The sequence below is a fragment of the Schizophyllum commune genome (genome assembly GCF_000143185.2).
Source record: "Schizophyllum commune H4-8 unplaced genomic scaffold SCHCOscaffold_5, whole genome shotgun sequence".
In the NCBI taxonomy this organism is placed as follows: domain Eukaryota; kingdom Fungi; phylum Basidiomycota; class Agaricomycetes; order Agaricales; family Schizophyllaceae; genus Schizophyllum; species Schizophyllum commune.
This window is the reverse complement of record NW_026089542.1, coordinates 2,837,458-2,861,428: the sequence shown is the minus strand read 5'-3', so window position 1 is coordinate 2,861,428 and position 23,971 is coordinate 2,837,458. Positions and strand designations below refer to the sequence as shown.

Sequence of the window (23,971 nt, the reverse complement as noted above, 5' to 3'; positions counted from 1 at the left end):
CACTCTTCCCCTCACCTCGAAGCACTCGTCCTCCCTCGACATCCCCACCCCCATCTGCCTGCTCACCTTTGACTGATGACCAACGACACCCTCACCGTGAACACCAACACCCCCGCCACCGCCTCTACTCCCTCCCCCTCCAAAAAGCGCCGCATGTCTGATTCCGCCGACGCGCCGACTCTCGCGCCCATCGCGAACCTCCTCATCAAGCGCCACTCAGACAAGGCGCGTCTCCCGACGCGTGGCTCGCCCCTTGCGGCGGGGTACGATATGTATAGGTACGCAGCGTTTTCATACGCCTGGTGCGCGGGGATCCAGCACTAGGAAGGTTGGGGGAAATAGGATAGCAAGCTGATGCAAGACACCCAGCGCTGAGAAGACCGTTGTGCCCGCGCACGGGAAGGCCCTCGTCGACACGGGGATTTCTGTCGCGGTCCCCGCGGGCACCTATGGGCGCGTCGCGCCGAGAAGTGGGTTGGGTGAGTGACTGTCCTGGATACTTCACCAACTTCTCGAACCTGACCTGCACCCTCCCTCCCAGCCTCGAAATTCATGATCGACACCGGTGCGGGCGTCATCGACGCGGACTACCGCGGCAAGGTGTTCGTGCTGCTGTTCAACTACTCGGACCAGAACTTCAACAGTGCGTGCATACGCTCTCTGATAGATTCCAACCACCAAGCTGATGATGCTCAACAGTTGAAGTCGGCGACCGGATAGCGCAGCTCATCCTCGAGAGGATCGTGAATCCGGACGTGATGGAGGTCCAGGTGGGTGTTTCCTTCCTTTCCATTCCCCATTATAGATCCTTGTTCGACGGCGCTCATATGACATGCAGGATCTCGACGAGACGCTCCGCGGTGCTGGCGGATTTGGCTCTACCGGAGGACATACTGGCCTCGCTGCATAGACTGTCAGTGCTGTCAATGATTTTTTCTTGTGCCGCTATATGTATTGTTGCATGTGTCTTGAATCTGTCGACCAAAGACTGCTCTTGCACCTCGTTCGAAGCCGGAAGCACGCGTCTGTCATTCGGGTCAAGCCATATCACTAAGTAACACGGAAAACAGAGGTCATAACATCCGATAGTTCATACAGGCAAGTATTCGTGTACAGTATTCACGCTCAATTAGCAGTCCTTTGCAACTATCCTGATTCGTTGCACCCGCGTTAGGCGAGCCATTCTCCATAGTCGGGACCTTCAATCCAGTGTTCGTCTTCACCGCCATCATCTTCACTTCAATCTTGCGATCCATCTACCCCTCCCCCCTCTTCCCCTCCTGCGCCTACCCTCCCCCTACTGCGCCTTCTTCTCCTTCGCACGCCGCGCCTCACCCTGCGCCTTGCGGATGCGCGTGATCTCGACGCCGATCGCGTTGTTGAGCTCCTTGTGCAGCTGCGGGCGGTAGCCGAGCACGAAGAGCTCCTCGATGTGGACGAAGAACGGGGCGAGGACGATGGCTGGGGATGGGGGTTAGTTGACGTGGGGTGGATGGGGAGGGAGGGGGGATGGAGAGGAAAGGGTAGGAGAAGAGAGGCAAGGGTAGGAGAAGAGAGGGAGGGGGAAGATGGGGAGGGAGGGTAGGGGATGGAATGTAGGAAGGCGAGATAGATGCATAGACCGAAGAAGAATTGAAAGCACGCGACAACGATAGCCGGCCAACTCACCTCCGAGAAGGTTGTCCAGAAGTGCAGGCGCACGGCCCTCGGCAAGGCCGTGGCCGGCGAACTGGAATAGCCAAGACGTAACGTGCAGCGCGAGAGCGAGTTGGAAGTGGTCAAGGCCCTAGGGGAGATGTTAGGTAAGGAAGGTCATTAGATAGGGCAGGAGCACAGGGATGACTAGGCTGAAGGGAGATCCGGAGATGAAGAGAGGCGGTACGCAATCAGGGAATGGTACGGAGGGACTTACAGCGAAGGTGCCAGAGGTTTCGGCGAAGCGGGTTGCGGAGAGCAGAGATAGGGCCATCTGAGGGAGGTAGAGGAACTAGAGAGGGTGTCAGTCGAGCTGGTAGGTGAATGCGCAGGCATGGGAAGCACTCTAGGAATTACTGTACTCACTGCTGCAACGGGATCGAGGGCGAAGTAGTACGCGGCAACCACGATAGCGTACACCGTTGGCCAAGAGGAAGAGAGTGCAAGATAGTCGTTAATCTTATAATGGAAATCCGGGAAGAACGACGGCGTCGGGAGGGACGAGGTCATCACGAATGCCGTCCTGCGCTCGTTAGTCCTTGATCAGCGCTATAGACCTCCCCACCACACTCACCACATAATCGTGGGCACAAATATCATGTGTATGCCCACATTGACCTTATTCGAGTGGTACGCGCCGTAGAAGGTGAGCTGGGGACGCGGTTGAGCGCCGATCAGGGGGTGGCGAGCGTCGGTGGCGTCGTCGTACGCACCTGCGCCTTGACGTCGAACAGCGAGGCCTTGGTCGACATGGCTGGCGGGGAATGAGGAAAGGTGGTGGGGGATGGGAACAGGTGCTGGTTCTCGAATGCAATGGACCGCCGGCTACTGGTTCGCCCTCCGGGCCCGGGGGACGCGTGCGACGTGCGGGACGCCGGGGTCATGGGGTCCGCCGCTGCCGACGTCACCGGCGGCGACATACGCCACATAACCGACGTGGAAGCGCGCACGTGCGGCTAGCGCTTCGCGTCTGCTCGAGTCTGCCACTGGACATCATCTGCTTGCTGCTGGAGGGATTGATACACCATGGTCAGGTCAACAACAATTGTGCGCGCGTCTGACGCGCTCCCCCTCGCTGCTTCTGTGGACGATGAGCAGGTGTGTACTATTCTCTTTACGACATGTTGTTGAGCGCGTACTTCCCCTCCCTTCGTGCACACCCGTTCTGGCCGCCGCCCTGTTCCAACAACAGGACATGTTCTGACGTGCTCCCCAGACGGAGCAAGCTCTGCAAGAGCATAAGCAACAAGCAAAGCTCATCTTCCGGCGCATAACCCCCAACGCCGAGCCTCGCTGCTCGATCGAGAGTGGGCAGTATACGCTCCAGTGCGTCGCGCTCAATCCCGTCCCCCTACATCCAAATAACCATGCTATAGCTATCTCATCTCAGACAACGTCGTCTACCTTACCATTGCGGACAAGGTAGGTCCTGCTTCAAACTAGGAATGGTTCCTGTGAGACTCACGCGCTTTGGATAGTCCTACCCTCGAAAGCTTGCCTTCTCCTACCTCGATGAGTTGTCGAAGGAGTTCTCGACAACGTATGGACCGAAGGTGGATACTGTACGCAAGCCATATGCATTCGTGGGCTTTGGTACGTTGTGTATTCTCCAGTAATCTCCCTAGTGGCTGACCTTTTCCTCCTTCCCCTTCCATTTGCCTGCTCACCACCAACCTTGACATGCTTCCCTTTCACCCCCTCTGGCAGACACCTTCATGTCAAAGACTGCTCGCCTATACCGCGACACCCGGACATCGTCCGGCCTCGACCGCCTGAACGACGACTTGCAAGACGTGACGCGCATCATGACGAAGAACATGGAGGAGCTGCTTTGGCGAGGAGACTCTTTGGATCGTGAGTCCCTCACCTACATTATGCTCTCCCCCTTCATCACTGCTTGCACCAAGCGACGCGTCTAGCGCATCATGACGCCTTAACCTTCTCGTTTCGCCAGTGAACCTGGGATGGACTAACTTCAATTGCAGGGATGTCCCACTTATCAACTTCATTGCGGTCCGAATCCGAAAAGTACCGCAAGGCCGCACGGCAAATCAACATAAATGTGTGTCTATTTTCTTTACGTCCTCTCGTACTTGTCCTGCGCTTTTGTCAACGGCTACCTCGTACACGACCCAAAATTCGCAGCTCGCTACGGGATGAAGACCCCGAATGACACGCCCATATACATCTGTCGTGTTTGGGCTGCGGCGCCCTCCCGCTCTACTGGCTTGTCCCACCGCTCCGCGCCTCCCCACAATAAACCCTGACCACCTATACCCAAATGTCTGACCACCTTTTTGCAGGCCATGATTCGGCAGTACGCACCATTAGGTGCGGTCGGGCTTATCCTCATCATTCTCATGTGGTGGAAGTTCTTTTAGGGGGGCAGCGTGTAAGTATTGTTAGGCGAGCGCAGGCCTCACGGTGGGGTAAGGTGGCGAGTGCGCTGCGGCGAAGGGTACGTGGACGCTACGCTAGAGCATCGGGGAGGTTGGTACTCTCGGGCCCGCGAGTGCCCTGTCGACGTTGGGTGCACGTCCGGCTACATTGGGTGCGCTGTACATGGTCCATATTCTAGTCCACTTTTCTCTCAATCATTCGGCATATATACCTGCTTTTCATGGACTTGTATAATGGTCACACTGACGTCGAGAGGATGGATATTTCATCTGGGCCGAGGAGCGTTCGTCAACGGGTCCTTCATCCCTTGCTTCAGACCCTTTCTTCAATCGCGTTTCCCCTGCGCGTCCTCGCTACTTATGGTCGTGCTTTGTCGTCGCCCAGCATGGGCAGGACCCTAGGCGATACCTGGGCACGCCACGCCTTATCATGGTCTGCTGATGGAATCGATGCCCCAATCCGCCTCGAGGCAGTCCTCTACTTCTTCAGACCCTATCAGCTGCTACGCCACTCACCATCGCCCGTCATCGCGGCCACCTAGCGCCTTGCACAGCGGTTTTCCAGCACAAAAAGTAGCGGGGGAAGACTCGAATCAACACCATGTCCAGCATCTACCGCGCCGCGTCGCCGTACGGGCGCTCAGCGTCCCCGAATCCGTACGGGGCACATCCTCCCGCGTCGCCGTACGCGCAGCCGGCGAGCATTCCCTATGGCGGGCAGCAGGCGGGGTCTGTGTACGGGCAGCCTGCGGCGGCCTCGGGGTACGCGGCAGCGCCGTACGGGCAGGGCCCGACGACGCCGTATGCGCAGCCCGCGACCTCGCCGTTCGCACCCACCGCGCCCTCGCCCTACGGCCAGCCAGCCGCATCCCCCTACGCAACATCGACGCCCGCGTACGGCGCGCGCGCGGCCTCGCCCTACGCGCAGCCCTCGATGCTGCCGCACACCCCAGGGCCCACGACGCCCTATGGCGACCCCGGCATGGGCGGCATGGGCGCGCCACAGCCGCAGACGCAGGGCCAGGCATCCATCCAGCCCGGCTCGATCACGTATACCACATCCACGGGGCCCGATGGGCGCCTCGTGTACCATCCGTTCAAGTGAGTGGCGAGGGAAGGGGGACTGGCGATCGATGCTGATCGCGCGCGTGCAGAGCCGTCCCCGCGTCGTACAAGACGTCGACGGGCATCGTGTCGGGCATCCAGTGGGTGCCTGCGGAGGCGACGTCCGTCCTGCCGAGTGGCGCGCAGCCGGCGAATGACGACTTTATGTCCTCCTGGACGCGCACGGGCCGCCTGAACGCTGAGGAGGAGCGCTCGGTGAAGGAGTGGTGCGTAGCATGCAGTATTTGGCGGTATTTGTTCGGATGGCTGACGTCGATGCAGGCAGCGCGATGAGGACCGCCGCCGCCGTCGCGAGGAGCGCGAGGCGTCACACCGCGTGAGGGAGAAGTCGCGCGTGCGGGAGCGCTCCTCGGTGAGAGGCGACGACTTCGAGCTTGAGAGGGCGCGGGACCGTGACAATGCAGCTCGCTCGCGCCGAAAGAGCTTCGTCGGGCCTGCCGCGTCCCCGTATGCCGCCACTCAGACGTACGGTGCGCAGGGCATGCCCGGTGGCACGAGTCCTTATGCGCCGCCGGCATCGCCGTATGTGGGCAGTAATGCTGGTGGATATGCGGGGAGCACTGCAGGCACTGCGGGAGGGTACGCTGGGAGCGCTGCTGGGGGCTACGCCGGCAGTGCGGCTGGTGGGTACACTCGCGAGCGCAAGTACAGCACGGGCGAGCAGCTTGCGTCGCATATGGCAGACCTTGACCTCGACCGTGGTGTGGATTACAACACGCGTCAGTCGCGCCGCCGTAGTGCTTATGGTGCTCCTGATGCTGGAGGTTACTCTACTCGCCCTACTACGCCTGGCTACACTGGTCAGGTATATCCAAAGGTAGGTTGTCTTCTGGCGAGAGATCTCTGTTGCTAACCAGAATTATCAGGGCCACATCATGGAAGGTCAGCCTATCCCTCCAGGCCAGCCGTACCCAACTGCGCGCTCGCGTGCCACCACTCCCGCACCGCCCTCGCACACACCCCTTCCCGGTATGCTAATGCCCTCCTCCACAGCAGGCCCCTTCTCTGACCCCTACGCAGGCACGACCAGCTCCGCCTACGGCGGTCCCGTAACCTTCCCCTCCGCCGGCGTTGGCGGCGGCGCCTCCCCGAACATGGGCGGCAATCTCGCCCTCGCCGGCGGCCCGCCCATCCTCCCCGAGACGGGCCAGCTCGCGCCGCCCGAGAGCTTCAGCCGCCCACCGAACGCGGCGATGCCGTACACGCCGTTCGCGAGCCCGATGTACATCGCGCAGATGACGGACATCGTGCGCGATATCCCGCCGATGCCGCTCGTACTGGGCCCGCACGACGTGTCGCACGAGGACTGGACGCGGATGATGGCGGACATCGCGAGGGCGTGGGCGGGGGTGCTGCCCATTGCGCAGGATGGGCGCAAGCAGAAGCGCTCGTCGCTCGTGTCGCATATGCTGGATGCGTGGAACCAGAACTTCTACATGGCGCGCGGGGTGGAGGTCGTGCTTTACAAGGGCCGCGAGCGTCGTTCAGGCCCGGCATCGGGGATGATGGACGGCGTGCTGCAGGACGGCCGCTTCTCGGATACGGAGGAATCCGACACGACGGAGAGCGACCTCGACGACGAGAACTCGCTGACCGGCGCATACGGCGGCGCTTACGGCGGAGGAGGAGCCTACGGGCGCGGCGCGGACGGAAACTATGGCCGCAACGCGGATGGCCTGTACGGACGCCAGGCCGGGAAGGAGGAGCGCAGGCGCCGCCGGAGGGAGAAGCGCGCGAGGCGGAAGGAGCGCGAGATGCACAAGGTGTACTCCATCCAGATTATTTGCCTGCCGTCGGGTGGTCCGGGTGGTGCTGGTGCTGTTGCGCAGGCTCCGCCGATGACGCCCGCTGGCATGGCGAGCCCGTACCACCGTGGCTACTAGGTGAATACCGGTCTCGCGACTCGCGAGTGGATTTTGGAGAGACTGAAGACGATTAACGCCTTGATACCTTTGAGAGGAGAGAAGATCTATGTGACTTAGCAGCAGAGAAGTCTGCCAGTCATTATTATGTACGGCCTCAATATGTTCTGTATCTCGTTCTTCTTGAACCCCTCACACGTCTGTATCAGATTAGCTACAGTATTGCACGCAAGTTGCGGAATGGAACCATATATTTATATGTATACTTGAGCCTCGAAAACACGACATAATGCTAACTGAATGAAGGATTCGGCTTGTCAGCATGGTTGGTGCAGTAGATTCCTGAGGCAAAGACGCACATGTCGGTCAACGTCTGCGGTTTGCATCGATGACATAGAAGCCATCCTCCGTTTTCTCTGCATGCTTCAAAAGTTCCCTCCCCGACGGTTCGTCGCTGAGAAACACTGGGGGCGCGTCCGCAGAGGTATCTGGTCGCTGAGTAACTTCTACTCCAGCAGTGTCGACGAGCTTGACTGCTTCGACGAGCCGTATGAGTTCCTCTAGCTCATGCTTGATGCGTTTGTGTTCCTCTGTGCCCTCCTCTGGTGGTAAGAGAGCGGAGAGATCGTGCAGTCGACGCAGGGCAGCGTCTGAGAGCGTCGGCTTCGGGTACGAGGAGAGCAGCTCATGCACCGACCACGTCGGCTCGAGGGGAATGCCATAGCGGTCTACCTTCGCCAGCACCCCGCCCGCCGCCTTCGTTGAGCTCCATCGAGCGCATCGCCAGAGTCGCACCGCGCTAAGCGCCCGACGCGAGATGAGTGCAGACATGCAAGCGTGTTGAACTCGGCCCGCGCGCTCCGATGTGGCGAGCGGGACTGCTTCGGGCATTTTTCCACGCCCTCACCTCCGTCTCCGACTCCGTCACCCGCGATGCTGCCCACCGCCGCCCGCCGCGCCGCCGGCCCCGCAAACATCGCCAAGTCGCTCGAGCGGCTGCTCCCCAAGCCGAGCGAGCGCCCGCCGACGCTCTCGTCGTTGCCCGCCTCGCTCCCGCGCGTGCTGTCGCGCACACCGGATGGCGGCGTTGGCCGGCGCGTGCACCAGGTCCGCTGGTCAGAGAAGCAGATTTCGGACTCGTACTGGGTCGTGTCGCGCACGCAGTTCAAGCTCGGAGGCTCGCATGGGAAGGCGTGGGGCAAGTTGTACTGGAAGGGTGCGTGTTGCTTTGAAGAGGAGTGAATTCAGGCTCATATCGGCTTCAGGGAAGCCCGTCAGCGACAAGGAGGAAAGGATACGGGGGACGTTGAAGTATTCTTGGGCCGAGGGACCGTCAAAGCCGACAAGGGCAGGGAACACGGAAGCACAAGCATCTGGGCCTCAACGCGCAATTGCATAGAGCATGCAGCGCCATACACTGGCCCTTCCGGTAAGCGCGCTGCATCCTGCCTATACCCTTATGCTAACAAATACATGCAGCTTGTCCCCCTCATACACCCCATCTACACTTCGATCGTATGCTTCGATCGTATGTTCGAAATTCAAGCATTGCATCCGCAAGTCAAAGCTCAGCATGTCGGATGACTTCTTGCTTTACTTCTATAGTTAACACCGTTCAACTGTCTGCGTGCGATAATGATAGCGTGCGTGTAATGTAAGAGAACTATGCTGGTGTGCGAGAGTATGAGTATCCTAGAGGAGGCGATAGACCAAACCGCGAGGCGCAGTATGAGGAATAGACGCGCGAGAGCGTAGAGCCGATAAACACTGTTACGGGGTATCCAGGCTGCACGACGACGCAACCTTAGACTGAGAGGGGAGGTGAAGAGACGTCAGAGACAAAGTAAGAACTCGAGAGGCAACGAAAACAGCCAGAAAAGCAAGCCAACCAACGGCTACGCCACCCTCGCCTTCTTCGCCACCGGCGCTCCCGCCTCCGCTTCATCATCGTCGTCCACCACCACAATCGTATCCTCCCCACTCGGCGTCGGATCCATCACAATTGTCGGCGGCATCGCGCCCTGCCCCGTCGCCTTCCCACTGCCCTTACCCCCCGCTGCCTTCCCTCCTGCACCCGCCGCCTTCCCCTCCCCTTTCCCTTCCTTCCTAGCCCGCTTCCCAGCCTTCCGTGCCCGCCGCTCCTCTCTCCGCTCCTTCAGCACCCTCACCATGACCCCCGTCAGCTCGCCCAGCGCGCGGCGCGCACCGAGCTTGCCGAGTTCGTCGAGCCGCGCGGCACCCAGCCCGCCGAAGATGCGCGGGTCGAGGACGAGGGCGCGCTCGTGCAGAATCATGTACCCTTCCTTGGCGGAATTGTAGGGGGCGTTGGGGACGTGGTCGGGGTGCGTTGGCGGGATGGGCCCGAGGGTGATGGGAATGACAACGTCGGGAATGGTGGGAGTAGACTTGGCGGCTGAAGCAGGGGTAGAGGTGGCGGTGGGGGCGGGCGTAGAAGTTGATGCAGAGGTGGAGGGAGTAGCGCCTGATTGGGATGTCGCAGGCGGTGGCGGCGATGTCACGGACGGCACCACCGGCCGTGGAGTCACAGACGCCGAAGGTAGAGTGGACGAAGCAGTAGGCGCCGGTGATGCAGACTGCTGAGCAGCGGTCGAGGACTGCGCAGGTGTCGTGGTCGCCGGGAAGGTCCACGGCTGGGCAGTCATGAATGAATACGGGTTCGGCTGACGCTGCCCCAGCGCATGCGCATTGTACGCAAACACGCCAGTCGTACCCGACACCGCCGTCGTCTGCGTCATGGGCACAGTCATAGTACCCGTCGCAGGGGTAGCGGGAGTAGCAGCGCTACTAGTGCCCGCGCCTGCACCGCTGCCAGACGCAGGTGCAGCCTTGACCGGCAAGGGCCGAGGCGTCGACGTCATGAGCGGTGGCGGCGGCTCGTTCTTCACGACGCGCTTGGGCGGCTGCTCGGCCTTGACCTTCTTCTTGGCCTCGTTGGCGGCGCGCGCCTCCTGGTCTATGAAGTTCTGCTCGTAGTCTTCGTCCAGTGACCAGAAGAATCCCTTGCCCCGGTCTCCTCCGCACCGCTCCCCCTTCTTGAACGCGCGACCGGAGGAGAGGTTGTGGCGTACAGAGGACTGTCAGAATGTCAGCCACTGTCGAGTTAGTGATAGTGAGCATATATGCACTCACCATCCATGTGGGCTCTGCATATTGGTAGTATTCGTAGTTGTTCATGACCCAGGCGCATATTTCCTGCAGTGTCGCCTTGCCCCCGATGCCCTTGATAGCCTTGTAAATCAGCTGAGCGTACGTGAGTTGAGGCTTGGGTGGCATCTCCTCCGGCCGTGGCTTGGGCTTCGGTACGAGAGGCGCGGGCCGCGGTGGTGCGGGCTCATCGGCATCTGGCTTCTTGCGCTTAGTAGGCCTGCTTGATGAAGCGCGTGATATGGAGTTCGAGTCAGGAAGCTGGGTGTCGGGCGCGCGCTGGATGGGTGGCGGCGTCAATGGTGGTTTGATTGGTATCTCCACCTCCTCTGGTTCAGGCTTGGTCTCAGGTCGTGGCGGCGGTGAATGCGAGGGAATAGAGGTGGGTGGCGATATGGACGTGATGTCGACGGACGGCGAGCGTGCGCGGTTCGTGGACGAGTGCGAGCTGGGCGAGGGCGTGTCTTCGGGCGGAGGTGGAGGGGGTAGGACGAAGTGGAACGTGCGCTGCGCAATCTGGATTTGCGAGCTGTGGAATAAAGGGTCAGCAACGGTGGCGACGTGACAGGGCTCTAGCACGTACCGTTCCCCCAAGGGTGCACGCGTTCCAGACCCACACCACACTCCATCCACCCACGCGCCATTGCGCCCAATTACGTCCAGGACAAAGCGGTCCGTATCCTGGTCGTACTCTATCTTCGCGTGCAAGCGCGAGACAGACTTGAGCCCGCCCAGGTCAACGTCGACCTGCGCGTTGTCCGCAGCGGCAGACGTAGAGGGCGCCGCAGGGTTCGGGGTGGTACGACGTCCGATAGTAATGGAGAGGGTGCGCACGTAGAACGTGTAGCGGGGAAAGACGAGCGAGTAGTACGCGGAGATCTTCTCGGGCGCAGGCTCCGGTGCCGTCGCAGAGGTCTGCGCGTCGAGCTGCGCGGCGTCCAGGCTCTCCATGGCGGGTGCGGCGAGAAGTGAGGCGAAAGGTGATGACGGTTGAGGGCACAAACGTTCAAGTCAGCACTTGACCGGAGATTGTCGCAAATAGACGCCACGTGAACGGGATTCTGAGCTAGGCGCGTGACGGCGTTTGCTTGAACGTGCTTGCAGCGAGGCTGCGCGGGCGAGAATCCCCCTTATCGCAGAAGTTTACAAGGCCCTTGTTCTGGTAGGGAGGGGGAGATGAACGCGGATAGCAAGTTTACGCTCACGTGAAGAAGGGGTGAAAAACTTCCCGAAAAGGAAAGTTGAACTATCATGATGGTCCCTTTTGTCAGCCTTGTTCGATAGCGAACCCTCTGCTCAAGTGCTACCGCTCAGATATCAAATTCTACTTTGCGGATAGCTAGTGTACACGATACATAGACAGTAGACCACGCAGGACAGCATTAACTTAGCAAGCAAGCGTGAAAGGTGTGGCAGTTGTATACAGCGGTCATATGCATGAAGGGTATCCGCATTGAATCCTTCTATAGCAATATGATGCTTCTTCATCTTCGTCCCTGGCTCGGGCTCAATGTCGATGAGGCAGACCAGAAGCACCGTCATCAATGCGGCCCGTACTGCATCATGAACATCGCTCGCCCTAGCCCTCGGAGCCACGCCAAAGCCTCGGACCATCGCACAACCCCCTCAGAGCGTCGATCGCCCCATCGCGAGTGGGATCGAGCTGATACTGCTTGGCGGGATAAGCCCGACCTCCGTTACTACCGCCGTCACACAGGTCGGTGGCGTGAGGTCATACAGCGGCTCGAGGACCTCAAGGGTCGCGGTTGTGCCGGTGGCGGATTGGGAGAATTTGGGCGGAGCTGGGAGTGCGGAGTTAGTGTGGGAATACGAAGACTTGCTTATCGGGGATGAGGGGCGTGATATCGGGGAAGGGTTTGTTGGAGGGGAAGGCGGGTGAGCCCGCGAATAAGAGCTGCACATGACGAGGAGGTCCGCACGGAGGGATGACGATGAGATAAAATAAAGATGTGATACTCACCCAGCTCATTCTTGCCGAAGCCATCGAGCATCAGGCCCTCACTGAACTTGTACGTCTCGCAACAGACGACGACGGGGATGCCGTACTGCTTCGCCAGCATGGCAACCATAGCGGTGCCTGCCCGTGAGTACACAGCTCCGTTCGAGTGCAGGGAGTGGGCACCGAGGAGGACCTAAGGGGGGGGGGGGGCGTTGGCAAGAGCCTGTATGTAATATCGAGGTTTAACTCACCATTGATGCCTCGGTAAGCACGGAAGGTAGTGCGGGAAGGAGTGTGTAGGTGCACTGTATCCCTGCCGCGGTGAGCGTGCGGAGAAGGAATTTTCCTGCAATGCAACGTTAGTCTCGACTACTCGATACTTCAGAGTTTACAACCAACCTTCGAGCAGAGGACGCGAGTCAACAACGACGACCGAGAGTTTCTTGCCCTCTTCGTGCGCATGCAAAAGGACCTTCTCGACGACAGATGATCTACAAGCAAGTCAAGTTCCATAATCGATACGTTAGCGCACAACATACCTTGCGTAGACTAGAATAACGTCGCCGTCCTTGATTTTCTTGCCCGCAATATCCTCAATGACCTCGTCCGCGGTGATGATGCGTTCACGAATGTAGTCGTCGATTCTTGCGCATAATGCGTCTTTGGCCTGTAAACCGACTTTTAGTATATGTGGCGACGAGCGAGCGCGGTGCGCCACCCACATCCTGCTCGGGCAAGTCGATGTCGGAGCCGCTGATCTCGAGCTTGAGCTGGCGAATCGCGTTGCCCATAGTGACGCTCATGGGCCTTGCAGAGACGAGGTGGGTGATTTGAGGCGAAAGGTGGGTCATGAGGTGGCGGGATAGGGTGTTGTGAGCAGGCGTATGGTAGTCCTGGATGACCTGAAAGAGAGAACATTAACAACACAGTCTTGAGGGATGGGCAAGGATCTCTTTGATCGACCCATCTGGTATATGAGGCCACTCACCGCCTTGAAGGCCGTAAGCGTAGCTATACATCTCGCGTTCGCGCCAGAGATCTTGAACTCGGAGAACAACAGCCCAAGTCGAATGATTGCAGGGTGGATGTCGCCCTTGATCTGGTGCCCAGGTGCTTTTGGCAGACCAAAGTGAGAGAATATGCGCAAGCCGCGGTATTTTGGCGTCTCGTCGTCTGCGGCGCCAGAGGCCGCGATCGACATGCGCCGCTGGTGCATCGAGGGCTTCGAGCTGCCAGCCGGAGGCTTCGAGCTTGACGAGGACTTTGCATTTTGGTTCGAGGGGGCAGGTTTTGAGCCAGACGCCTTCTGCGCCTGCTGCTGTTCGAGGCGCGCTGCTTTCGCCGCGCGCTGGGCCTCTTGCAGGGCCTTGCGCTCCGCTTTGGTCATCTCCTTCTGCGACTTTTTGACGGGAGCCCCGGCTGGGGGGCCGCCTGCTTCTGGTGCGGGGCTCATTTTGGGACAGGGATCGGGTGGCGTTGGCGGAGGCAGACGAGTTCAGTGTATTGTACTTTCGCGAGTCCAGTCATTATGGGCAACGCGTGACGTCTGATCGACTTTGTGGCGTCGGTCACGGATTTGGTAACGCGGTTCTGTCATCGCTGCATCCGCGCAAAGCCAAAACTTCCGATTTGGTCTTGACCACCACGTCGTTTGCCGGCTGCCACTCTTTCAGCCGCGCAGGTTTAGCACCTAGATAAAGGACCGGTCAAAATGGTGCGTAAAGTGCTTGTTATGCATGATGTTCAGATACTTACACGAAACGCAGGGTGTTCCCGCGCTCTTCCGTTGGTTGAGCAAGAAATACCCAAAAATTGGTGCGTAAAATGCGTGTCCCCTTCACTCTCAAGCTAACGCAGCGTCCAGTTCAACCCGTTATCGAAGAGGAACCGCGGCAAATAGGAGATGAGGTCATTCCTATAGATGCTAGCGGACGCAACCCCAATGGTGTCGAGTTCGACAATCTCTACTTGGACATGAACGGTATCGTGAGTGACATGCGTGTCGGTGGAGGATGCTTGCTGAACAAATATAGGTCCACCCATGTACACATCCGGAGGGGAAGCCTGCTCCGGAGACCGAAGAGGAGATGATGGTGGAGATCTTCAACTACACGGAGCGCGTCGTGAACATGGTTCGCCCTCGCAAGCTCTTGTTCATGGCTATCGGTACGTTTCAAGTCAATCTGCCGCTAGTCATCTAATGCGTCCACAGATGGCGTCGCGCCGCGTGCGAAGATGAACCAGCAGCGGTCGCGTCGTTTCCGTGCCAGTCAGGAGGCGCAGGAGAAGGAGGACGCTCGGGCAGAGTCCCTTGAGCTCTGGAAGTGTGCGTAATCACGGCTGCTTATTAGAGCGAAGCACTGACAAGCGCTTATAGCCATGGGCAAGGAGCTCACTGACGAGATGAAGAATCCGAAGGCCGCCTGGGACTCCAATGCTATCACCCCCGGCACGCCGTTCATGACTCTGCTTGCCAACTCCTTGCGCTACTGGACCGTTCAGAAGATGAACGAAGATCCGGCGTGGAAGGGCGTGCGTATAGCGATGCTTTATGAGTTAATATGGTACTGACTTGCAATACAGATCCAGGTCATCATCTCGGATGCATCCGTTCCCGGAGAGGGCGAGCATAAAATCATGGACTTCATCCGGCGCCAGCGCGTCAATCCTGGGCATGACCCGAATACTGAGCATGTAATCTATGGACTGGTAAGTCGTCCCTAGTATATGCTGCATAGGCGATGCTAACATTTTACAGGACGCTGATCTCATCATGCTGTCACTAGCTACACACGAGCCGCATTTCAGAGTCCTGCGTGAAGATGTGTTCAACCAAGACGTGTCCAGTACCGCATGCCGCAAATGTGGCAAGGAAGGCCACTACGCCGCGCAGTGCACCGCGCCCGAGGGCTCCGCTCCAGAAAAGCCCAAGGACTACAAAAAGCCATTCATCTTCCTCGACGTGTCCATCCTGCGCGAGTACCTCGAAATCGAGCTCGACGTCCCCAACACTCCCTTCCCCTTCGATCTCGAGCGCGCGATCGACGACTGGGTCATGCTCATCTTCTTCGTCGGAAATGATTTCCTGCCCCACCTGCCCTCGCTTGAGATCCGCGAAGGCGCGATTGACACGCTCCTGAAAATTTGGAAGACGGAGCTGCCACGGATGGGCGGCTACCTGACGAACAACGGCGAGATAGAGCTCGCACGCGCGCAGGTTATCCTGGAGGGCATTGGCCAGCGCGAGGCCGACATATTCAGAAGGCGGCGTGAAGGTCTGTCTGATGATCACTATCGTAATCTTATCGTGTCTACCCATCCACTTCAATGGGCATTGGGATTGGCATCGCGCATTCGTATGGGGCATCTGCCTGAATTGAAGCGTGACGTGAATCCCTGCGACTGCCCTGGCACTGCCATCGCCCCTCCTCCCTCTATCATCTATTCCCCCAAACTCCCGTCCTCCTTTACAACCAAAACCCATCCATCCTACATTGAGTTGTCATCGATGCACGTCGGCGCTCCCTTTTCTCCGTGCCGTAATCCCCTTCCATGAAGTTCTATCCTTCCCACGCCCTTCCCATCCCCTTCCTATACCCGAGTTCATGTTCGTGTGATGAGCGAATTATTGACAAGTGAATTACAGCCGAGCAGCGGCAGGACCACAACGCGAAGCGGCGCAAGCTCGAGCAGGAGCAGCGCAAGAATGCGTCTGTGCCCGTTGGACCCTCGCCCTCACTAAACCTCTCCGCGCCCCTCAATGGCGGCGGCCCACCCCTCATCCATCCTTCCCTGCCCCAGCGCCCGGACTTCGCCGCGCGCGCGGATAGCCTCGGGCTCGGCGCGCCCGTCGCTGCGCCCCCGCCCGCGATGCAGTCGAACAGCGACATCGTGAACAACCGCGGGGCGATTCGCACGGCGAACCTCGACGCCGCGAACAAGCTCAAGGACCAGCTCTTCGACCTCGTCCCGCTGGGACGGGGGAACAAGCCGGCGCCGCCGAAGCTGAACCCGACGCTGCCCGACAAGCCCGTGACGCCTGAGGAGCTCGTCGCGGCGACGGCGACAGCGACGCCTCCCGTAACGGCGCAGGTGCCGCCGAGGCCACTCGCGGCGGGGGACAGCATGGAGTCGGACGACATGATTCCGGGCTTTGAGTCGCAAAGCACAACGGTGACGACCGAGCCCGGGTCGCAGGCCACCCTGGACGGGATGGATGGGCAAAATGGACACGCCGAGGTGTCCAAGGCAGACGCCACCATGGAGAACGGGGACGCCGACGCGGAGGGCGAAGAGGATGCGGAGGGAGAGGTCGACATGGACACGCAGGACGACGATGACGATGTCCCACCGCTCGCGGGCAAGAAGCGTAAGCTCGACGAAGGCCCCGCTGCGGAGGACAACTCCACGGAGGAGGAGGAGGAGGAAGAAGCCGCGGCCAATGCGAGCCTCTACAAGATGAAGAAGAACGCTGATGGTTCGATTGAGCAGGCCGACCATGTTCAGTGAGTATTTGCGAAATCACTTCGAGGTGGCGGTGTGCTAATCTTTCTACTAGGCTTTGGGAACCTGGGTACAAGGAGCGCTACTACAAGAACAAGTTCGGCAAGGAGTACAGTGACGAGGAGTTCAGGAAGGAGTATGTGATGGTCTTGGCTCTTTATAATGCACTTACTAACGTCGCCCTCAGTGTCACCACCAAGTACATGGAAGGCCTTGCTTGGGTCCTTCAGTACTACTACCAGGGTGTAAGTTGCCTTCGAACACCACGTTAAATCCCACTGAAATGCTTCCCAGACGCCCTCGTGGCGGTGGTATTATCCTTACCATTTCGCGCCCTTCGCCGCCGACTTCGAGGACGTCGAGAAGATGGACCTGAAGTTCGAGATGGGCCAGCCCTTCAAGCCTTTCGAGCAGCTTATGGGCGTCTTCCCCGCCGCCTCGCGCAAGCACATCCCCGAGGTCTTCCACCCGCTCATGACCGAAGCGGACTCGCCCATCATCGACTTCTACCCGACCGAGTTCTTCATCGACATGAACGGGAAGAAGATGGCGTGGCAGGGCGTCGCGCTGCTGCCGTTTATCGACGAGCGCCGCCTGCTGGACGCGATGGCGGAGGGATACCCGTCGCTGACGGAGGACGAGATTCATAGGAATCGGTGGGGAAATAATGTGATTTTCGCGTCCGATGAACACCCGGTATATCCCCTGTACGAGGCGCTGTATGGGAAGCGGAAGGGTGAAGAGGTGGGCTGAATGTTTTTCTGCACTTTACTCTCAATGACTGACATCCATCCTCCAGCCCGTCCCCCTCGATGTCAAGCTCACCAAGGGCATCAGCGGCACCGTTCAGCGCAACCCCGACTGTCTGCCGGGTTCCACCTACGATAGCCCGCTTCCCGCCCTCAGAGACATCCCCAACGACCGCTCGCTCTCCGTTCTCTACTTCTTCCCCAAGCAGCTCTCCCCGCACCGCTCCGTTCTCCTCCCCGGCGCCGTACCGCCGCGCCGGCAGCTCACAACCGCTGACCTCACCGCCACGCGCAACGGCGGGCGACCGCCGCGCAAGAGCTACGACAACCGCAACACGGGCCGCGGCGGCCTCTGGCGGGAGGGCAGCGACCGTGGCGGAGGCTTTGGTGGGCGTGGTAGGGGCCCACCGCCGCACCAGCGGGAGACGCGCCCGTATCCCTCGGGTGGTCCGCCGGCACAGAACGGGTATGGCGGCGGTCGGGGCGGCTATGGTGGTGGTGGTGGATACGGCGGCTACGGTGGAGGCGGGGGTGGCGGCGCCAACCGCGGTCGGCCGAATGACTATGGAGGGTACGGTGGTGGAAGCCGGGGCGGGTACAACAGCCACGGCGGCGGAGGCGGCGGTGGGTACCCCCAGCCAAGCAGCTATGGCGCCGCGCCGCCTGCAGGCGGGGGCTACCCTGGCTACGGTGGTGGAGCTAATGGTGGTGGAGGCTACGGCGGTTCGGGTGGCTATGGCGGCGGCGGAAGCGCTGGATATGGCAACTACGGATACGGCAACCAAGCCCCTGCGCCTGGTGTCTACGGCGGCGACCCTCGAGGTGGTGGTCGCGGCGGTGGGTATGGTGGGCAGGGGTATGGAAGCTCGCGAGGTGGAGGTGGGTACGGAGGATACAATGGCGGAGGCGGACGTGGCCGAGGGTGGTAGATTGCCCTGAATTATCGTCTTGTGGACGTGCAGTAGACTTCGTTCTTCCAGTACTGTAGTTCTTACTCTAGTGAATGTTTGCCTCTTGTTGTCTCCTCTTGGTTCTCGTCCCCTCAGAAGAGTGAAGTGCATCACCGCAACAAACTCGGCAATGAACGAACGTTTGTTCCGCCGGCATGGCCGCCACATGGGAGAGTTTCGTTCATCTCGGGCTGCGCAAGTCGCCATGTCGATGATTCCGCACCCACAGCCTTCCGGAAGATGCAGGCCCCACGGGGTTCAGATGCGATATTAGTGTGGAAAGTGCGGTCAGAGCTCTTGATTCGCGTTCATCGCACAGACTCTACCCCCCACGCGCCGACGAGCGCGCCTTCGCCACGCTCTCAGCGCCCTGCAGTGAAACTATATTCCATACAAGTCCGGAAACGTGCAGCGCGCGCCCGGCAAGCGCCCATCAGCCTCGCTATATAAGTTGGAGAAATCACCGTCCGAACCTGTCCGCTCCAGCACCCGCCGCCAACTCGACACCGGGACGGTGATCTGCGTCCGGAGAGTGTCAGAGAGCGTTGTACGTACTAGCCCCCGACGCGCCCCAGCATAAGTCCGGTGCGTGCTGTCGAGCGACTCTTCCGTGTTCATGCCCGCTCACCCGTACGTGCAGATCGAGATGTCCGAGATCAACGAGAAGGGGGCGGTCCCGCGCCATCGCACGCACAGGACAGATGAGGAGGCTGGGGGAATCGAGGACGCCAACAGCAGCAGCCCCTTCTTCGCGAACGGCGAGCGCCACGACACGGAGCATGCCTACCCTCCCCACCACCACCATCTACACGCCCCGCATCTTTCGATGGAAAACCATCCTCACTTGCAGGATGCTGTGGATGGTGCGCACCCCGCAGCAAAAATCAAAAGGAAATGGTACTCAGGCGTCTCCGCAGGATGGGAACGCTTCAAGAACAGGTTCAATCGAGTCGGGAGGAGGAAAATTGGGATCGCAGAGAGCTTGAAGAACTTGGCGAAGCAGTCATGTTGGTTTGCCCCCGCTGCATTTCTGCTTCCGGCCGCTTATTTCCTTACAGGGCTCAATACCTTCATCGTCTTCATTCCAATCGGCTGGGTCACACATTTCCTCGAGGTACACCGTAGTCCAGTCGGCGTCCCTCACACCGTGGTCTTCATCTGTGCGTGGACTGCTTCGTTGATACCCTCTGCCTAATTGCTTGCTTCACAGTCAACTTCCTTGCAATTATCCCCCTCGCAAAGCTGTTCGAGTATGGCGGTGAACAGATGAGCTACTATGTCGGCAAGGAACTCGGAGACCTTATCATCATTTCCCTGAACAAGTACGTCTTCCCCGTCCCTCTTCCCGTGTAGCCATTGACCTCGTACAGCGTCATCGAGGCCACGCTTGCCATCATCCTGCTCAACAAGTGCGAGTTGAGATTACTACAGTCCACCATCATCGGTGTCGTAATCTTGCATTTGCTGCTCATCCCAGGTGTCTCGTTCATCATCGGCGGTGCGCGCGTGATGCACCAGGAGCTTGCGCCTCATCACTCTGAGCTGAACCAGGCTCTGCTGACTGTTGGTGTCGTCTGCTTGTTGCTGCCCGCTGCGTTCTTCGCTGCTATCGACCGGGGAACGGCCGCGGCAGCAGAGCTGGGCTCAGCAGAGAGCGCGGTCTCGGACGCATCGCGGGCCATGTATCTCTCTATAAGCCACGGCCTCGCTATCATCCTGCTCGTTGTGTATGTTTCCCCTCCCAATGAATCACTCCCACAACTGACACCCCGACAGTTACATTTGCTCCCGCGTCTACCTCCACAACCCGCCCGGCGACGACAACGCGCTCCGCCCACGCGAGAACGCGCCCGAGGAGCACAAGCGCGAGGAGAAGCACCTCGAGGAGGGCGACCCCGAGATGTCCCCCTGGGTGTGCATCGCGATGCTCGTCGTCACCATCGGCATCATGGCCGCGACCGCCGAGTGGCTCGTTGACAGCATCGAGTACGTGCGCGAGGGCGGCCGCATCACGGAGGAGTGGTTCGGCCTCATCCTCCTCCCCATCGTGTCGTTCTCGGCGGACGCGGCGGTGGCGGCGGCGTTCTTTGTTAGGTATCTGTTCAAGAGCTATCTGGGCAAGCCGACGCCGATCAGCACGCTGGCGCAGGCGCGGACGATTGATATGGCGATTCAGGTGAGAAGCGTGACGGGATTTGCGAACGGTTCGTGTGTGGAGGCTGACATGACGAACGCTAGTTCATCCTGTTCTGGATGCCATTCTTTGTACTCATCGCCTGGTGGTCGAGCCGGCCGCTGACCCTGCTCTTCGACCTGTACGAGGTCGCCGTCATCATCGGCTCGTGCTTCATCGTCAACTACGTGACCGCGGACTCGAAGACGAACTGGGCGGAGGGCACGGCCTTGGTGGCCTTCTACGCCATGATCGTGAGTTGCTCCCGACACTTTCTTCATACATGTACGGCTAAACTGACTTGTCGTAGGCCCTCACGACATGGTTCTACGCTGGCCAGGAAGAGATTCACCACCTAGCTATCTGCACAGCGGTCGCCGCGAGTGGTGCAGCGGAGGGCGGCGGTGCCGAGGCCGTTGCTGCTAGCCACCACTGAGCTCTCAGGAAACCACTGAATATCCTGGCCGAGGACAATCCCTACCTACTACCTACTGTCCGCCGGATCACACACAAACACTCGCATCTGCACATACGCGGCACCCACTCCATGTCGAGCAGGTGCACGCTAACTTATTCTGAGGCGGGCTTCTCTACTGCACATACATACCATCGGATTTATTTAATACCCTTCCCTCATTTTCACTGTGGATTTACCCGCGGCTACATACTCTTTTGGCTGCTTGTCTATCTCACCTGTCTGCGGTTCGCGTATTCCAATTGTCTGCGGCTGGCATATCTCACCTGTCCGCTCTTCGCATAACCCTCCAATATCTACGGCTCACATCCATAGCACACTGTTCTCATATCTGCCTGTCATCTCTATACGCGTTACTTACCTTGCATGGAACCTGAATCGTACACGCTAACCTTGCATGATGGAGTTGAAACTTCGCAAGTTAAATTTAGACTTTGCGTACAAAGCACATGCTACGCTACAGCGTTTTCGGAAAACCTTGTCATGGACGAACTTTTTTCGTGAGCTGTCCCAAAAACCCAAAACACGAAACTCGTGGGAACGGCTGCGTAGTTCCTGGCTGGCGCGATGCGCCAAGCTGACTTCGTCGACGGTGCGCAGAGTCCCTAGGCGTCGCTGGCGGGCTTCCCGACGTCGCTGGGGACGACCTTCAGTCGTCTGACCGCCGGAAAAGCCGCGAAATGGACGTCAGAGCGTCGTCCGGTGCAGAGGCCGCCTTTGGGTCACCGGTTGAGAGCCACAGAGCGGCTGAGTCCTTCGCTGCTCCCGTCGACGTTGGGCTTGGCATTCCCGCCCCACAGACCTCAAGGCGCGCTTCAGGCAGGAAGTGGGCATCTATCTTTGGGTTTTTCTATTCTTAGGGTTTTTGGACGACGCTCAGAAAAAAGTTGCAGATGACAAGGTTTTCCGAAAACGCTGTACTGTAGGAAAGGATGAACGTCTTACAAGACATGTTGCTGATTCACACTCACGGCGGCGAGGGCTCTTGCAAGCAGATAGGACAGAGGAGAAGCTCAAGTCTTTCACAAGAGTGTTTGGAGTATCCATGAGTCATCCCCCCGGGAACACAGGCCATGGCTTGGAAGCTTGCGTGGTGTTCTTCAGAGTAACAAGCTCTGTTGTTGCGGACATATGCTTACAACACGACGTCGTTGCCGGAATATTCATAGTGTGCAGTGAGGTTACATATAAGTATATGCGTGCCCATCATCATCATCAACCCGGATCGGAGGAATACTCAATGTTGCCCATGCGATGTTGTCGTTTATGAGATGCCACGGTAGGTGGCGATCTGGTCGAGGGCACGCTCGCCCTGGCCATCGGTGAAGCCGGTCATGCAGCTGTCGTAGGTGTAGTCCATGAAGTTGTCTGTGGTTGAAGGTCAGCATTGCCCAGAGCGAAGCAGAGCAAGGCACTCACGGATCGGGTCCACGCCATCAGCAGAGCAAGTGTCGCGGCCCTCGGGGCACTCGTAGGCAGGCTCAGACTCAGCAGGCGTGTCGTCGACGTGGTCGCCCTGGCCATTGCAGCCGCCCTGGAAGGTGTGGTACAGCCCGACCCAGTGGCCCGCCTCGTGCGTAAGCGTCTGCCCGAGGTTGTAGTTCTCCGTCGCGCCGCCCGGCGTAGACGAGAACAGCATCACTACACCGTCGTCCTTCGGTGCGCTCTCGTAGTCGCTCGGGAACGTTGCGTAGCCGAGGAGGCCCGCGCCGGTGCCGGACGTGAAGCCAACAGTGTAAACGTTGAGGTCGGACGCCTCGCCGACGCGGAGCGCCTCCTTCATCTCCGTCTGCTCGGAGGAGTCAGGGCCGACGTTGTTGAACCACTCGGCGTTCTCCGTGCGGGTCGTGTTCGCGAGGGTGAAGCTGAGGCCCATGCTCTTGTAGGCGGCGTTGAGGGTGTCGATCTGCGCCTCAAGCTGCTCGTCGGGGACGTTACCACCGGCCTCGGTGCTGTTCGCGCTGATAACGTGGAAATAAACGTTAATGGGCTGTACGAGGGTAAGCTGTCGCACTCCGACGAAACGGAGAATCACTACGTACGTCCGCCGCAATCGCCTTTTCCTTCGCGAAGGAAATCCTGTTGGCAGCAAAGTGCTTCTCGACCTCGACGATGCGCTCGTCGGAGATCGTCGTGCCACAGTTCCTGGAAAAACACATTAGCGAGATCTCTATCTCGCAATAAACATACATACCGGCCACCAGCAGCGCGGGGAACGTTAGGGAACGCAGCCACGGTCGAGGCACCGAGCGCCGCAGCGATAATGGCAAAGTTGAACATGGCTGAGGCGAGGGTGGACCGGATGGACAAGGACGACCAGGTAGGAGCTGTATACCGCTGGGGCTTGAGAACCCACCCTCGTCGTCCGACGCCTTATATATCCGTCACTTATCGAGTGCCGTTGCATCGCTGCACATGGTGGGCAACGTCCGATAACCCGTCGCCATCATGCGCGGAATAGGAAGTGCGTGATTACAGCGCGTTGGGCCCCCGTGACGCCGCGTCGCGACCCGCGGATGCGTCAAGATGGGTGTGCTTCAGCACGCGCGGCGGCGGAGGTTGCGGCTGGCCGACCTCGGTGTTCGATTGACGAAAGCGATACTCGAGCAAAGTTCGTCCCTCGGGAGTGTTCAAAGCGCTGCGCTTCTGATACCTGAGAGAAGTTGATCGTTCCGTGAAGTCCTGCAACAAGCCTCCTGCGGATCTGAACCATAGCGATAGCCGTTGTATGACACCTGGAAATGGAAGGAAGTATTGCGCATGCAACCTCCGAGCCACGTTGTGGCTGGCGACCGACGCATGGGCCGAGAGATTCATGAAATACGGTCCACGCGTAGATGCCAGATTGAAGTGGTTATACCCAGGTCATATCCCGTTCTCGACACGGATGAATAGCGAAGCATGCGCGTGACGGG

The 23,971-nt window shown here is 59.2% G+C and overlaps 10 protein-coding genes across 10 annotated transcripts; 5 read left to right on the top strand and 5 right to left on the bottom strand.

The window, feature by feature from the left end:
• Positions 1-153: 153 nt before the first annotated feature.
• SCHCODRAFT_02498538 (dUTP diphosphatase) lies at positions 154-910 on the top strand (the record flags this gene model as incomplete). The annotated part of the gene is made up of 5 exons (XM_003038194.2): positions 154-278; positions 370-479; positions 542-643; positions 700-770; positions 839-910. 5 exons carry the CDS (start codon positions 154-156, stop codon positions 908-910), a joined length of 480 nt encoding a protein of 159 aa, XP_003038240.2.
• Positions 911-989: 79 nt separating this feature from the next.
• Positions 990-2,545, bottom strand: SCHCODRAFT_02624111 (DUF962-domain-containing protein). The gene is made up of 6 exons (XM_050345221.1): positions 2,409-2,545; positions 2,270-2,346; positions 2,062-2,218; positions 1,913-1,987; positions 1,669-1,786; positions 990-1,461 (listed from the first exon to the last, which is right to left on the bottom strand). Exons 1-6 carry the CDS (start codon positions 2,445-2,447, stop codon positions 1,298-1,300), a joined length of 630 nt encoding a protein of 209 aa, XP_050200728.1. The 5' UTR covers positions 2,448-2,545; the 3' UTR covers positions 990-1,297.
• Positions 2,546-2,668: 123 nt separating this feature from the next.
• On the top strand, positions 2,669-4,385 carry SCHCODRAFT_01115348 (snare-like protein). The gene is made up of 7 exons (XM_003038193.2): positions 2,669-2,793; positions 2,912-3,021; positions 3,072-3,117; positions 3,174-3,288; positions 3,403-3,549; positions 3,681-3,757; positions 3,999-4,385. The coding sequence occupies exons 1-7, from the start codon at positions 2,722-2,724 to the stop codon at positions 4,074-4,076; spliced, it is 645 nt and encodes a 214-aa protein (XP_003038239.1). The 5' UTR covers positions 2,669-2,721; the 3' UTR covers positions 4,077-4,385.
• A 310-nt stretch (positions 4,386-4,695) lies between these two features.
• Positions 4,696-7,102, top strand: SCHCODRAFT_02599410 (uncharacterized protein; the record flags this gene model as incomplete). Its single annotated transcript, XM_050344034.1, has 5 exons — positions 4,696-5,195; positions 5,249-5,425; positions 5,481-6,036; positions 6,077-6,188; positions 6,240-7,102. 5 exons carry the CDS (start codon positions 4,696-4,698, stop codon positions 7,100-7,102), a joined length of 2,208 nt encoding a protein of 735 aa, XP_050200727.1.
• A 141-nt stretch (positions 7,103-7,243) lies between these two features.
• Positions 7,244-8,058, bottom strand: SCHCODRAFT_02731307 (uncharacterized protein). Its single transcript, XM_003036831.3, has 2 exons — positions 7,441-8,058; positions 7,244-7,377 (listed from the first exon to the last, which is right to left on the bottom strand). Exon 1 carries the CDS (start codon positions 7,970-7,972, stop codon positions 7,448-7,450), a length of 525 nt encoding a protein of 174 aa, XP_003036877.1. The 5' UTR covers positions 7,973-8,058; the 3' UTR covers positions 7,244-7,377; positions 7,441-7,447.
• SCHCODRAFT_02540540 (uncharacterized protein) lies at positions 7,980-8,585 on the top strand. Its single transcript, XM_003038191.2, has 2 exons — positions 7,980-8,297; positions 8,347-8,585. Exons 1-2 carry the CDS (start codon positions 8,015-8,017, stop codon positions 8,478-8,480), a joined length of 417 nt encoding a protein of 138 aa, XP_003038237.1. The 5' UTR covers positions 7,980-8,014; the 3' UTR covers positions 8,481-8,585.
• Positions 8,586-8,976: 391 nt separating this feature from the next.
• SCHCODRAFT_02577038 (uncharacterized protein) lies at positions 8,977-11,419 on the bottom strand (the record flags this gene model as incomplete). The annotated part of the gene is made up of 3 exons (XM_003036830.2): positions 10,830-11,419; positions 10,232-10,775; positions 8,977-10,176 (listed from the first exon to the last, which is right to left on the bottom strand). The coding sequence occupies exons 1-3, from the start codon at positions 11,195-11,197 to the stop codon at positions 8,977-8,979; spliced, it is 2,112 nt and encodes a 703-aa protein (XP_003036876.1). The 5' UTR covers positions 11,198-11,419.
• A 453-nt stretch (positions 11,420-11,872) lies between these two features.
• On the bottom strand, positions 11,873-13,407 carry SCHCODRAFT_02498647 (IF-2B-domain-containing protein; the record flags this gene model as incomplete). The annotated part of the gene is made up of 7 exons (XM_003036829.2): positions 11,873-12,048; positions 12,228-12,399; positions 12,458-12,552; positions 12,606-12,697; positions 12,746-12,873; positions 12,929-13,108; positions 13,195-13,407. 7 exons carry the CDS (start codon positions 13,405-13,407, stop codon positions 11,873-11,875), a joined length of 1,056 nt encoding a protein of 351 aa, XP_003036875.1.
• Positions 13,408-13,945: 538 nt separating this feature from the next.
• SCHCODRAFT_01081291 (uncharacterized protein) lies at positions 13,946-21,017 on the top strand (the record flags this gene model as incomplete). Its single annotated transcript, XM_003038190.2, has 21 exons — positions 13,946-14,021; positions 14,071-14,192; positions 14,240-14,372; positions 14,419-14,532; positions 14,584-14,738; positions 14,790-14,915; positions 14,965-15,052; positions 15,853-16,711; positions 16,765-16,845; positions 16,897-16,954; positions 17,509-18,337; positions 18,638-18,690; positions 18,806-18,955; positions 19,049-19,271; positions 19,326-19,415; positions 19,467-19,568; positions 19,619-19,730; positions 19,779-20,135; positions 20,185-20,584; positions 20,647-20,835; positions 20,892-21,017. The coding sequence occupies 21 exons, from the start codon at positions 13,946-13,948 to the stop codon at positions 21,015-21,017; spliced, it is 4,443 nt and encodes a 1,480-aa protein (XP_003038236.1).
• Positions 21,018-22,152: 1,135 nt separating this feature from the next.
• Positions 22,153-23,440, bottom strand: SCHCODRAFT_02624086 (uncharacterized protein). Its single transcript, XM_003036828.2, has 4 exons — positions 23,251-23,440; positions 23,099-23,201; positions 22,476-23,046; positions 22,153-22,424 (listed from the first exon to the last, which is right to left on the bottom strand). Exons 1-4 carry the CDS (start codon positions 23,334-23,336, stop codon positions 22,321-22,323), a joined length of 864 nt encoding a protein of 287 aa, XP_003036874.2. The 5' UTR covers positions 23,337-23,440; the 3' UTR covers positions 22,153-22,320.
• Between the last annotated feature and the right edge of the window lie 531 nt (positions 23,441-23,971).

What these genes read in the sequence shown, in the direction of transcription:
- SCHCODRAFT_02624111 (XM_050345221.1), bottom strand. Translation starts at nt 2,447, where the DNA reads ATGTCGACCAAGGCCTCGCTGTTCGACGTCAAGGCGCAG. An exon ending in CCCTCGATCCCGTTGCAGCA is followed by an intron (nt 1,988 to 2,061) that starts GTGAGTACAGTA and finishes CACCCTCTCTAG; the next exon opens with TTCCTCTACCTCCCTCAGAT. An exon ending in TCTGGACAACCTTCTCGGAG is followed by an intron (nt 1,462 to 1,668) that starts GTGAGTTGGCCG and finishes CCCCATCCCCAG; the next exon opens with CCATCGTCCTCGCCCCGTTC.
- SCHCODRAFT_01115348 (XM_003038193.2), top strand. Translation starts at nt 2,722, where the DNA reads ATGGTCAGGTCAACAACAATTGTGCGCGCGTCTGACGCGCTCCCCCTC. An exon ending in ATATGCATTCGTGGGCTTTG is followed by an intron (nt 3,289 to 3,402) that starts GTACGTTGTGTA and finishes CCCCTCTGGCAG; the next exon opens with ACACCTTCATGTCAAAGACT. An exon ending in GCGAGGAGACTCTTTGGATC is followed by an intron (nt 3,550 to 3,680) that starts GTGAGTCCCTCA and finishes CTTCAATTGCAG; the next exon opens with GGATGTCCCACTTATCAACT.
- SCHCODRAFT_02540540 (XM_003038191.2), top strand. Translation starts at nt 8,015, where the DNA reads ATGCTGCCCACCGCCGCCCGCCGCGCCGCCGGCCCCGCAAACATCGCC. An exon ending in GGGCAAGTTGTACTGGAAGG is followed by an intron (nt 8,298 to 8,346) that starts GTGCGTGTTGCT and finishes TATCGGCTTCAG; the next exon opens with GGAAGCCCGTCAGCGACAAG.
- SCHCODRAFT_02624086 (XM_003036828.2), bottom strand. Translation starts at nt 23,336, where the DNA reads ATGTTCAACTTTGCCATTATCGCTGCGGCGCTCGGTGCCTCGACCGTG. An exon ending in CCCCGCGCTGCTGGTGGCCG is followed by an intron (nt 23,202 to 23,250) that starts GTATGTATGTTT and finishes GTGTTTTTCCAG; the next exon opens with GAACTGTGGCACGACGATCT. An exon ending in TGATGGCGTGGACCCGATCC is followed by an intron (nt 22,425 to 22,475) that starts GTGAGTGCCTTG and finishes CTTCAACCACAG; the next exon opens with ACAACTTCATGGACTACACC.
- SCHCODRAFT_02731307 (XM_003036831.3), bottom strand. Translation starts at nt 7,972, where the DNA reads ATGCCCGAAGCAGTCCCGCTCGCCACATCGGAGCGCGCGGGCCGAGTT.